Source organism: Moschus berezovskii, chromosome 14 (genome assembly GCF_049115385.1).
Source record: "Moschus berezovskii isolate FMDL1 chromosome 14, NW_MosBer_1.0, whole genome shotgun sequence".
NCBI classification, from domain to species: domain Eukaryota; kingdom Metazoa; phylum Chordata; class Mammalia; order Artiodactyla; family Moschidae; genus Moschus; species Moschus berezovskii.
Genome location: NC_142473.1, coordinates 8,888,925 through 8,902,639, shown reverse-complemented (window position 1 = coordinate 8,902,639; position 13,715 = coordinate 8,888,925). Strand labels below are relative to the sequence as shown.

The following is a 13,715-nucleotide window of genomic DNA, read 5'->3' as shown; positions in this document are numbered from 1 at the left end:
ATATAAAAATTCCCATTTCCCTGTACCCTTATCCACAATGAGTCTTATCAGTTTAAAAATCTGTGTCAATTTAGTAGGCAAAAGTGTTCTAATTGTATTAAGATGAATTTATTATTTTGATTTACATTTGCTTAATAACTTTAATAGTAGATCAACATTAAAAATAGGGCTGTACTGGAATTTCTGCCATACAGTGAAAAAGATAGACAAAAGACAGATACCTTATGCAAGCAAAACCATTTATTTATCTGTCCATCTTGATTTATTCATTTGTTCCATTTATTTTCCTATACTGTGTTTTCCTATACTGTGGATGGTTCTGAATACTGGAAAAATAAAAGGCAAAAATACACAATCCCTGCTCTCCAGACCACAACTTAGTTAAGAAAAAAGACATGTAAATTAGGTGTTATCAACACTCTAATAAAAGTATATACAAAATTTATAATAGTTCCAAAACAGAGAGAAAAGGATATATCTTAAAAAATAAGCAGACCCCAAATAAGGAGTGGAACCTTCAATGAGTACAGGAGGCAGAAGAGATTTCAGAGGCAAAGAAAGGGGCTCTGATTTTTTAACATAAGGGAGAAGTTTCAATAAATCCGATCTTACAACATAAAGACCAAGGTAACTATTACCAATTCATACATTTTAAGCTCAAAAAGAATCATATTTTCCTTCATTCAGCCTGTCAACTTTTTTCAATTGTTGTGTAACATTAGACTACTTGATGTAATATCTTATGACCAATTTAAAACAAATTACCAATTAAGAAAAGTGACTCACTATTAGTAAGTAAATATGCAAGCAGTTAAAGCAAATGAAGCATTCATCTTTCAGGAAGCTTTTTTCCATAAAAGTTCTTCTGCATGGTGTATCTTGTGGTTTGTCTCCTCAGTACGGCAGCAATCTTAGAAATAATGTCAGCATGAAAACCTCATGACTTATTCACCTCTGACATAACTTTAGCATCCCCTAGGAGTTTCCAACTGACCCAGAAAGTCTTTCTTCTGATCATGAGATTTGGTGGCTTCGGATATTTACTTTTCTTCCTGTAAGAGTCAAAAAATTACGGCAGTCTGCAGAAGCTGAGGTTCCAGGGCTTCCATTCTTTTCATTGATCAATACCACTTTTTATTTGCCATTCAACAAACATTTGGAACCCACTGCATTCAAAGCACAGCATTATGTCTTACTTAGCATGTTACAAACTTTGAAGTACGATATCAACAAGGACAAGAATTTTACCTCCACTTCACAGAAGAGGAAAAGGGAACTATAGTCATTTCAAGGCTCTGCAACCAGTAAGCAGCAAAGCAGAAACTGAGAATACAGATCTTTTCTGTCCAAGCTCAGGGCTCTAGCCGCATTGTGCCTTCCTTACCGATCTCCCTGTTCCCAGCCTCTCTCCTCTCCAGCTATCTAATTCATGTTCTGAAACCAAAAGACCACCCACCTTTATCAACTCGCACTGACTCTGAGAAGCTGTCTTGCCCATTTCAGTTCAAACAACTATCACTCCTCTGAGCTCCTTATAGCTTGCTGCTCGTGTCATCCAACTGGTCCTAACTCAGAAAATGCTTAGTGGAATCTGTCCTCAATTATGAAATAGTTTTAGCGCGTATTCAGAAGGCATTGTCAGGTTTTGTGAACCTACTCTGGTACTATTCAGATTTAAGTTCTAGTCAGTTCTACAGACATTTTTGACAACTTGCTATCAGTGAGGTGCTATGCTAAGACACGGTCTCCTCCCTCAAGAACCGTAGTCTAATGGGAATATAGATAGGTAAAATGTTTATGTGTATGTGTACACTCATTCATTCACCCACTCATTTACTGGCCATGTGCTACCACTGGGCACAAAAAAGATAAAACACGGCCTTTCAAGTAACTTGAAAGCAGACAGACATGTAAATGTTTTCATTCATTCAATAAACATCTATTAAGCAGGCCTGGCGTGCTGTGATTCATGGGGTCGCGGAGAGTCGGACACGACTGAGCGACTGAACTGAACTGAAGCCCTTATTATGTGTGGACACTGAAAGGAACACTTATAACTGTTCCTGTTAACAGAGCTGTTTCTCCTTTTAAGATTATAATCCTCAAAAGTAGAGAGTAAGAACTAAACACTTTTTAATACGTAATAAGGGACCATAGTGAATGCAGCCTCAGCCAGTCATGCTTATATCAGTTCCAAATCTCTCTTGGCAGTTCATACATATCACTTCCTTTTAGATCAAGTCTAGATACACGTGTGCTACACTGCTGTCATGTCTGACTTTTTGTGACCCCATGGACTGTAACCCGCCAGGCTCCTCTGTCCATGGAATTCTCCAGGCAAGAATACTGGAGTAGGTTGCCATTTCCTCCTCTACATCTTCCTGACCCAGGGATCAAACCCAGGTCTCTTAAGTCTCCTACATTGGCAGGCGGGTTCTTTACCATTAGCGCCACCTGGGAAGCCATGAACTCTAGATAACGAACCTAAAACAGAATGATCATACACTTTATCATTCTAGTATAAACATTTCCAATGACGCTGAAATACAATTCTTCTTAATCCATCCTAAAACAACGTCAGCCACATTTTTACTTTTATGCAGAGAATTAAATAGAAATTTCTAGAGTCCGAGTCTTCTCATTCTATTACTTTATTCACGTTTGACAGGCCAAAATGCAATTGCGGACACAGTAGATTTCAAAATACCAAGTGAGAGACCTAGGAGTTCCTTTGAGGTTTCTCAGAAGCGAGAGTGACAGTGGGGGTGGTGAGAGAGGATTTTTCCTACTTCAACCAGAGCATGTCGATTTGCTCTGCTTTAAATATTGTGCTTCTAAGTAAAAGTTCTGGTTTAATAGAGTCAAATAATAATACATAGTATTTTGGCTTTATAATTTTTAACTATTTGTCTCAAAAAAAAATAAAGAGTCCTTCCTATAAGATCAAATTGGTCTACTTTTAAAGACAGCTACAGGAGCTAACATTGCTGAGTGCTTACTACTTGGTGCCAAGTACACTTTAAATTGATCATCTCACTTAGTCACACTTAACATCCCACTGAAGAACAATTTCACTATAATGCCCCACGTTAATGGAGCAAATAAAACAAATCACTGTATATCACTGACATTAGAGACTAATTTGTTAAAAGATTTGCATTTCTAAATGTATCTGACTTAGTAGATCAACTTTGTTTTGCCATTTACTTAATTCTGAAAAAAAAAAGTGTTAGCTGCTCAGTCACGTTCCACTCTTTGCAGCTCCATGAACTGTAGCCCACCAGGCTCCTCTGTCCATGGAATCAGGCAAGAACACTGGAGTGACTAGCCAGTCCCTTCTCCAGGAGATCTTCCTGACCCAGGGATCAAACCCAGTCTTCATCTGCAGGCAGATTCTTCCCTGTCTGAGCACCATGACTTAATTCTACTATATAATAAATGGCACTTAACGAACACAAATGCATCCTACCAAGTCCAACTGGTCTGCTGTCCAGACACCAGAGTAACTCATGTTTACTGCATGCATTATTTCATTTCATCCTCAAGATAATCTACGAGGGAAGGAATATTATTCTGTTCTTGGTAAGAAAACTGAGGAACTAGCATGTAGAAGTAGGGACCCTAAAAGGTCTAGGGAGCAGGATCATGTGTGGATAAACTTACTGGGTGAAGAGTGCCCTCATTCCAGAAAACTGTTTCACTTCAAACTTCTCAGATTGACAAGAGCCAGATAGGAGTCATCCACCTTCTGCATTTGTCTTTCTTCTCCACTGCAGGGACTATAAAAAGGCTAGACCTCCATTCTCTGTGAATGTCACTTTTTTATTAATATTTCTATTCATAGCTCTTGACCATGGGCGGAGATGAAGTCTATTAGAAGAGTGGGAGCAGATGGAGTGTTGGAACAATCTCCATAACCATTTTTGTTAACAGGAGGGCTTTTCTGCAAGGGAAAAACCATGAAAAGAAAATAGATTTTTGCAAAAGCCCTGCTTTTTTCTTTTTCTGTCTCTTCTCATTAATTTATCCATACACTATGAACTAACTCAAGTGCCAGGCACCGTGATGGGCACCCGGAAGTACCAAAGATAAATGAGTCAGGACTTCCATCACTGAAGGAAGGATATTTAAATAAACACAGCACAAGGTATTAGATGCTATAATATGCTACAGCAAAGCTTACGCAAACAGGGACTGTGTTTTACTTATTTTTGTAGTCCCAACTCTTTATCACAATTGATAGCACAAAGTTAACAGCTCAATACATTTCCTGAATAAAAGTGTTCATGACCAGTATTTCTTCTGACTGACTTCAAATTCTCTTGTTAATGTATCTGTGGATGCTCTATATAAGATCTTAATACAACTGTAGTAAGCTACAGGTATATTTCTTGGGACTTCATGTGCAAATACATATTAATATCAACTACTGATTCTAGACTAAAATCTAGGATATTAAAATCAATCACAGGATAAAATCATAATTTTATGGTTTCCCAGGAGCTGAAAACACATAGTAGACAGGACACTGGTCACTTGCGAGACAAATCTACCCATTAACTGGGACGGAGTATGGTTGAGACACTTGGCTAAATCCATTCACAGCACCTCATCGTCGAGAGGCAAGTCTGCCCTCTGGTGCTAAAACTCACAAATTGAATCAGAACAGCAAGTTCCAACTGCCAGAAAAAAAGAACTAGCATTTCAGAGATATTAAAATGTAAAGCTGTATCATTATCCCAAAACAAAAAGGCTCATTACAAGAATAAATTGGCATTCCCCTTTTAAATTTGTCATATGCTTATATATTATTAATCTGATTTCTTAAATCTCAGCGCTTCTGTAACAATGTAGAAAGTAATGATTTTGTGTGTAGTAGAAAACAGTAACATTACATTTCTACTTGGAAAACCACAAAAGCTGGCTCAAAATTTCACAAATCACGTATCTTCAATCCAGTCCTATTCTCTGGCTATCCTTACTAAGATCTCACCCATCCTGACTTAAAATTCAGGCTATATACTGAAGTCACATACACATATCCAGCTCAGCTCTCTCCCTTTAACTTCAGACTCAAGTACAACTGCCTACTTGACACTTCCCGTGGGAAGTGACAGCTGAAAGGCCTACCTAACATATCCAAAATTAAATTTTTGGTTTCCCCATCAAACCTGCTCCTCTGCATCTTCCTCGCCTTAGTATCAAATATGACTGCTTCATTCTTAGCATTCTTCAAGCCAAAAACCTTGGTGCCATTCTTGATTCTTGTCATATCCCACATAGAATCCATCAGCATATACTACTGGCTTTATTATCAAAGTATTTTCAGAATCTGACCATTTATATCCACTGCTCTCATTCTAATTCAAACTACACCAATTCTCATGTAGATGACTCTAACCCTACAGATTTTCATCCTTGCTTTGATCAGCACTCTGTTTCCCACTTCAAAGTCTAAGTCTGTAGGAAGGTCTACAATGCCCTTCAATGATTAACTATGATCGGGCACTCTACTGCCAGTCTCTCTAACCTCACTTCTAATCCGGCTAATAGCTCATCTTCCTCACTCCTGTTGCAACGACTTCCTTGCCATTTCTTATAAACACTAAGCAAACTACCAGCTCAGAATGTAAAATTTAAAGTCCTGCCTGGAATGCTCTTCTCCTCATTATACATATGGCTTAATCATTTATTTCTTCAGATTTCTGCTCAGTACCACATTATCAGTGTATACACTATTTAAAATAGCAACCCTATTCTCACACTCTCCAGACCCTTTCCTTATTTTCCCTTAATAACATGCGACCTTATGATAAACTACATATTTTATCAATTAAAAGCCAAATTCCATAAGGCTCAGAAATAATTGTCTATTCTGTGTTCTGCTGTATGCAGGCCTAAAACATACTAGATATTTGAGATTTTCTGAAACACTGGGTTGGCCAAAAAGTTTATTCGAGCTTTTCTTCCAATACAGAAAAACCTGAATGAACTTTATGGCCAACCCAATATTTAGTTCAAGAGGAATATGAGTAAGTCTGATTAGTGGTAAAATAAAATAAAAATTTCAGCTATTCCAGTTTACACAGGGTGGGTAAACTTGTTAAAAAAAAAAGTTAATTGAACAACGTAATGGTTCAAAATTGGAAAAGGAGTATGTCAAGACTGTATACTGTCACCCTGCTTATTTAAATTATGCAGAGTACATACTTATGCAGAGTAATAAATTACGAAGAGTACAAAATGCCGGGCTGGATGAAGCACAAGCTGGAATCAAGATTGCCAGGAGAAATATTAATAACCTCAGATATGCAGATGACACCACTGTTATGGCAGAAAACAAAGAGGAACTAAAGAACCTCTTGATGAAGGTGAAAGAGTGAAAACGCTGACTCAAAACTCAACATTCAAAACACGAAGATTATGGCGTCCAGTCCCATCACTTCATGGCAAATAGATGGAGAAACAATGGAAACAGTGACAGACTTTATTTTTTTGGACTCCAAAATCACTGCAGATGGTGATTGCAGCCATGAAATTAAAAGATGCTTGTTCCTTGGAAGAAAAGCTATGACAAACCTAGATAGTGTATATAAAAAGCTGAAACATTACTTTGTCGACAAAGGTCCATCTAGTCAAAGCTATGGTTTTTCCAGTAGTCATGTATGGATGTTAAGAGTTGGACCATAAAGAAAGCTGAGCGCCGAGGAATTGATGCTTTTGCATTGTGGTGTTGGAGAAGACTCTAGAGTCCCTTGGACAACAAGGAGATCAAACCAATCCATCCTGAAGGAAATCAATCCCGAATATTCACTGAAGGACTGATGTTGAAGCTGAAGCTCCAATACTTTGGCCACCTGATGGAAGAGACCCTGATGCTGGGCAAGACTGAAGGCGGAATGAGAAGGGGACGACAGAAGATGAGATGGCTGAATGACATCACTGACTCAATGGACAGGAGTTGGGGCGAGGCCTGACGTGCTGCAGTCTATGGGGAAAGAGGCAGACATGACTTAGTGACTGAACAACAAACTGCTTTCTATTTAATTACCTAGGTGTATTCATTCAGCATTTACTTGGTGCTGTGGATAGGGCACTGTTTTGAAGTTCCTAACAGTACTGGTAAGTATATTATTTTACAGACAACAAAACTGAAGATGACAAGAAGTGAAGTGACTTGTTTAAAATTGACATAACAAGGATGTGCAAAGAGGAAATCAAATCAGGCTTCTCTGATGTTACTTCTATAAACTCTCTCAATATTCATAGTAGTTTCAAGAAATGATATGAATCCAAAACAGGTAAGGTTTCTGCATTTGTAGATAAAAGTAAAAGTGCATAAACTTGCTGTAAGTCATCTGATTTGTATGATAGAATAATACAAGGAAAGAACTAAAGGTAAACTAATTGCACTTAATCTAATATTCATTAGAAATAATGTTATGAAGTTTGGAAAGTTAATAATACTACGTCTCTAACAAGTTATTGAAATAATTTATCTTTCCTCTTTCACATGCACATTTCCTCTTGAAATGCAACTGACAGCAGTCATATGGAAGCAAATTCTCTTTTCACCAAAATACGTGAAGACTTTTATCCACAAGCTATTTTCTACGTGAAAAAACAAATTATGGGTGATACACAATTTACTTACACACAAATAGCGATTTGGGTAAAGCTGGTTTTATATATATCCATTTTGCTTATTTTTGTTAGCTTTTAAAAATAATTGTGTCATACTGGAATATTTCATAACACCCACAATTTTACTTCATACTTAAAATAATCGATCATGTATGGTAGTTTTCCTTATTACTCTAAAGCTGAGAAAAACAAAATTGCAAATGATAAAACTTCTTCAGCATGATATAATTTGGGGGAAAACTAAGGAATTTTTAATATACGTTTTACATTTGTGGACCACAGATCCATAAAATACAACAAAGCTCCAAAAAAACTGGCACTCTAAGGTAGGAATTCATATTCACGTTAAAGTCTAATCCTTTTACTGGATGTATTTTAAATAATATTTAACATATGATAAACCAGAACCCATGCAAAAATAAGCCATATTATAAAAGGTTTAATAAATTACAGTCGAAGCACACAAAATAAAAAGAAAATAATCAAATCAACAACTGGCCTAGGAGCAAAGGAAGCATAATCTGTACACGATACAAAAGACTGTAAGGGGGACATAGCAAATTTATTTTTTATTAAGACTGGTATTTAAGAAAAAGTAAATAAATTGTGCTTTAAAAGAGCTAAAGATTTGCTTCAGTGAAGTAAAAGTTCACTAGAAAAGCCTCTACAATTAACAGTGAATTAGAAATAATTCACCTGAGGTTTGGGGCAGAAATATACCTTTTCATAATCTGTAATCTATATAAATTTGACCATAAAAGTCAGACTGTTTTTTGGGCTTCCACAGTACTACTTATAGGTAACTAGGTTTATCAACAAAAAAGACCAGATCTTAAGCAACTTGTCTGGTTGTTAACAAATATTTATAAAAATATATTCATTAAAAAATTATATGATCTAGAATATTTAATAACCCAGACTAGCCTTTCCTGATGAAATCAAAGATATTTTGCAGTTATTTCTCTTTTCTCCTGAAGAGTAAATAAACCCTACCTTGAAATGTTTCCATGTAATGATTCCCAGGATCACTCAAGAAATATACTAGCTCAAGAAAAAGAGAATTCTTCTTTATGAATTCTTTAGAAGTATGATTAAGAGATGACTTTGCCTTTTCTCTTAGTTTAACAGAGAAATGCATTTAAATTGTGTAAATTAAAGTGTCCTCAACTATTTGATGCTTTAGACATTTAGTAAGCACATGAGATGTGCTACAAAACTTTAGGCCATAAGAGCCTTGAGAGCCCAAACAAAACTTTATTGAATTAGGAATGATCACAACAGTTTTAAGTACCCTTCAAGAAAGCAGTTTAAAAAAAAAAAATCAGTATTCTTGTTTATAAAGTTGAGTATGTAATATATTTCAATTAATACTTTCATAACTTCACATCATCAAGAGAAAGGACATGTTTTGACAAAGAAATCGTTAGTTCAAAGTAAAATGTTTCATTGCTAATACTCTACATTAACTAGTATGCTTTAAAATTCTACTATCCTACTCACCTCTCCGCACAAAGTGATGGCATTAATATTACTAAAGATAAATTTTTGGTTCACTAGATGAAAAAGGCATTTGAATTTAAGAGAAGTACTCTTCAGGGTCAATCTAACATTCCCACAGAAGGCCCTCAAATTCCAGTTTAAGAAATACTTGTGTGTAGTCGGTTGCTAAGTTGTGTCTGACTCTGCAACCCCATGGACTGCAGCCCACCAGGCTCCTCTGTCCATGGGATTCTCCAGGCAAGAACACTGGAGTGGGTTGCCATGTTCTCCAGGGGATCTTCTCGACCCAGGGACCAAACCCATATCTCCTACTTGGCAGGTGGATCCTTTACCACTGAGCCCTTTAAGAAACACTAGAGTACTTCTAAGTAAAACTCAAGTCAACAAAACCTGTACACTACACATAAAAATACAATCACAACCAAAAATGGATTACGTCAAGAATTTTACTGTAAGCAGTCAAAAAAGAAGACACTGTAAGACAGTAAGAGGTAACATTGCAATCAAGTCAGATAAGCCCACAACACACCACTTTCTGTCTCCTATTCAAATAAGTTACCTGAATAACTGGCCAGTTCCTAAAGATACTATGCCTTGTTAACAAATCACTGGCTTCGAGGGGTTGGGGGACAACCTCTCCATCCACTCACAGTTCAGAATCAACACCTGGCTCTACTTTCTTCCAGTGGTATCCCATCTGTACGTTATTCTATAAGAAGAAAGTGGTTTCTAATTATAAAGCACCAGTGAATTCTATTCCACATTAAAGGAAGGTTTACAACAGGATTCCTGGGAAGGCACTTAAAGCTAACTAGTTAAAAGAAGAGCCCCAACAGAAGATTTTTTTTTCATACTGCTGTCTCCTTAATACTATCCTCTTTACTTATACTACTTAACCTCTTGATCATTAGTTCCAATAAATTAAATGATGTTCAAATACAAATTAAAAAAGAAATGACCAGAAGGGACAAGCCCACATCCTGAGATGAATGAGGCAGAGTTAAGTTTGCTTCCAAAATAAGTGAGTTATGACTCTAAGAAGGTTAAAGAATTAGAGCAAGAGAGTAAACCAAGCACAGCCTGAATAAAACGGGGCTGTTGACTTCAGGATAAAGTAAGTTTCATTTAAATTTCCATATTCAAAGTCTTAAGGAATCTTTGGATAAGTAAGCAAAGTAAATTGTTTCATACATTTTATTTCTTTAAAGGGCATCTATAATTTTTAAATGTTCCTTATAAAGACAAAACTATTTTGTTCAGGCCATAAATTGACAACTTATAAAATTTCACTTAAATTATATATTTTGGAATTAAATAAAAATAGGCAATATTCTTCAAATTCAGAAGTTGTTCCCTGAAGAGTCATATCATAAAGATTCAAATGTCTAAAAATCTAAGTGCTTTACAGTCATCCCTCAGGACCTAGAGGATACTGGGTCCAGCAGCCCCCAAGTTTTCCAGAATCTGCAGATGCTCAAGCCCCACAGCTGGTCCTCTACATCCACAAGTCCTATTATCCACGGATGCAAGCTCTATAGATACAGAGGCTGATTGCATATTTACTGAAAACAAATGCACCTATAAGCAGAACCACACAGTTCAAACCCATGTTGTTTGAGGACTAACTGTACTTATAATACATTTAATATTAAAACACCATTCATAATGTCATAACACTCACTGTCAGTATGGTCAGTTCCAATAATTCAGTGATTCTAATACTTGACACAGTATTGACATTTAAGGGAAAAATTCTTTTCCATTATTACAGCAGTGTTTCACAAAGTCGTACATAAAAGAAATAAAGACAGCACTCATTCTTTCTCAGTCCTTTAACCAAAAAGCAAAAAACATAAAATTGTTTAAAATGCTATTCTAAGTAATCACTACTGTAATCACTCACTAAATAAACTCACCACCAAAAATCAACCTTCCCCTTAAATCCCAACAGAAATGTCCTTGTTATGGAAAAGCAGCCTATTTACTTTTCTCCATATAATAAAACTAGGAATTAACATTCCTGAAGCTGTGACTTGACTGTAAATGTGAACACGGTTTTCGTTATCACTGGGATATTGAATGGTTTAAGAGGAATGTAAAAACAGCCCTGCTGCTAGTCCAAAAAGACACCTTTTGTGTGAATTAGAAAAAAGCTGTCCTGTCTTCAAGAAACATCACTGCCAACGGTCAGAGAATTGTGATAATTAGCAATGTAATTTGTATCAATGTAAACAGTACCCTTGAGTTGTGCACAATGACACCCACAGTTCTCCCATGAGTCCATATTCTCTTTTTTCTAATATATATTTTAACTAAATCCACAACATCAGAGCTAAGGTTCTCATATAACCAAAAAGAAGGGGGATTGGGATGGAGTGGTCCTCAACACAACTCCCGAAATCACGAAATGATAGTTAAATAGATCACATATATGTCACGAACAACAGCAATAATGATGATATATAGCTTCAGTAATGGTCTTAATTTTCTCATAAGGCTGATTTTGAGACCATTGCTCTTTCTAATATAAATGGAATTTTAAACTGAAAGAATACAGAAAACGTAAAATTCACATTAAGAGTATACATGTTATTTATACTTATTGACAATATGATTTAATAGTTAGAAAACAAAATAACAACACAATAATCTTTCCAACTGTAAACTTTTCAGATAAAGAATATGCATAATATGTTGGCAACTTTCACAGAAAACCACATCTGAACTTCCCCAATATCCAGAAATGTATTTTATTAGCTGCTTCAGAAATTACCCAAGAAGTCAAGGCCAATAAATATTCTTTCTGATTGTGCAGAGATGAATGTATGAGCTATACCATGAGCAGAGCACATTGCCAAATATTAAGATTGCTTAAAACCTTTAAATTTCCACAAATTTCTGGTATGACAGACTTCTAAAATTCAAGAATTAAAATGTACAAAAATAAATACCACTCTTGACACTCAACGGACATCTTCACTTTAAGGCCTTTGTCACAAATCTGAATCTTTATTGTTCTGAAATAAATGTTATAAACATAACTCAAAACAAAAACTTCAATATTCAGTCTCAGAAGAGGTGTGGCTCAATGCTCATAACATGTAACAAGAAAACTTCCTTTTAAAAAAAAAGGAAAAAAAAAAGTACTATGAGAAGTCTTTCATATGAATGAAAATGCACCCCTTAGGTTTTTTCCTCATCTCATTAGCCTGTACACACGTCAGGATCAAAAGGTTTGCATTTTCTTCACAACACTTCTTGCTATGATGCTTGACGAACTTTATGCCATTCAACAAATTCATCAAGAAGAACAGGCCCTAGAAATAAAAGAAACAATTTTTATTAGAATTCAGTGAATTTATCTCTTAAATTACATAAAACAAACTCTATGGTGACAATAGGGAACTGACCTTTCCCTTCTTTAGGTATTTTCCTTCCAGACTCCCTCTTCCACTTAATAGGTGCTTTCTTGGCTTTTTTTTTTTTTTTTTAAAAAAAAAAAAAACAAACACACGGGACTTTCCACAATGGATATTTGTAGAAACCACATTCTCAAGATTTAAGTATTTCATGAATTCTCTGATAACTCAGTCAATATTAACCTCTCCCTTTTTCTAACTGCCCATGGCTTTCTGCCAATTATTAAATAATCTGAAAAGTGTTTAACGTAGTATTTCTGTTACCTCACGAAGAAATGTGTAAGTTTACTGAAGGTGGTGGCCATATACTGTTCCAGGTACAGGACCTACTATAAATCTGAACACAAAGCAAGTACCTAATAAATATCAACACTTGCCTTAAGAACGACTGTAAAAAGATATTTTTATATTACAGGGAGTTCAAATTTACTTACTTACAGAAGTCAGATAGGCAATTTAAATAACCTCACTGTTTATTGTTTGGAAATGTAGGGAAAATTCACTGCCATAAAGAAATATGCTTGCCCTATTCTTCTTACAACCCTCTGGTGATCACACTTTTTCTCTTGCTTCTAATGGCTATGTCTCTACTGTAAGAAAAACAGGAGACTAGCATAATAATAAATGACAACTGAAAACGAACTTAGATGTCATACTGTGGACCAGCACACCAGAAAGCAAGTGCAACATAAGCCATTACTTGGTGCCAACCTAATTCCTATAGAAGAACACAGAACAGTTCTGTCAGATTTTCTCATTTTTCAAACAAATCTAGAAGCTATATTTTTATTCAAAACCTCTCAGTTAAAACGATGACTCAAATGCACATGAAAATACACATCTACAGGCCAGACATAGTCCTTGAGCTGCCAATTTACTGTTGTAAGGTATTATTTATAAAAATATTAAATTTTACACTATTTTGTAAGTGGAAGACACAATATATACAGAAAGAAATAAAGTTTCCTTTCTTCAGTATTTTGTTTCTTCAGTGTCACAAAAGTCCATTAACCTCAGTTTACATTTATAGGAAGGTATCTTTTCTGTGTAGGCATCCCTGGTGGCTCAGGAGTAAAGAATCTGCCTGCCAATCAATCCCTAGGTCGGGAAGATCTCCTAGAGAAGGAAATGGCAACCCACTTCAGGATTCTT

General features: G+C 35.8%; 1 protein-coding gene across 3 annotated transcripts in view; it reads right to left on the bottom strand.

Moving 5' to 3' along the window:
- Positions 1–220: 220 nt before the first annotated feature.
- DCUN1D5 (defective in cullin neddylation 1 domain containing 5) overlaps positions 221–13,715 on the bottom strand; it is a 50,841-nt gene continuing 37,346 nt past the window's right edge. For all 3 annotated transcript variants that reach the window (XM_055422862.2, XM_088842877.1, XM_088842878.1), the window contains one exon: positions 221–12,461. In XM_055422862.2, coding sequence (XP_055278837.1) covers positions 12,406–12,461 — 56 coding nt within the window. In that variant the 3' untranslated portion in view covers positions 221–12,405. The remainder of the gene's footprint in view (positions 12,462–13,715) is intronic.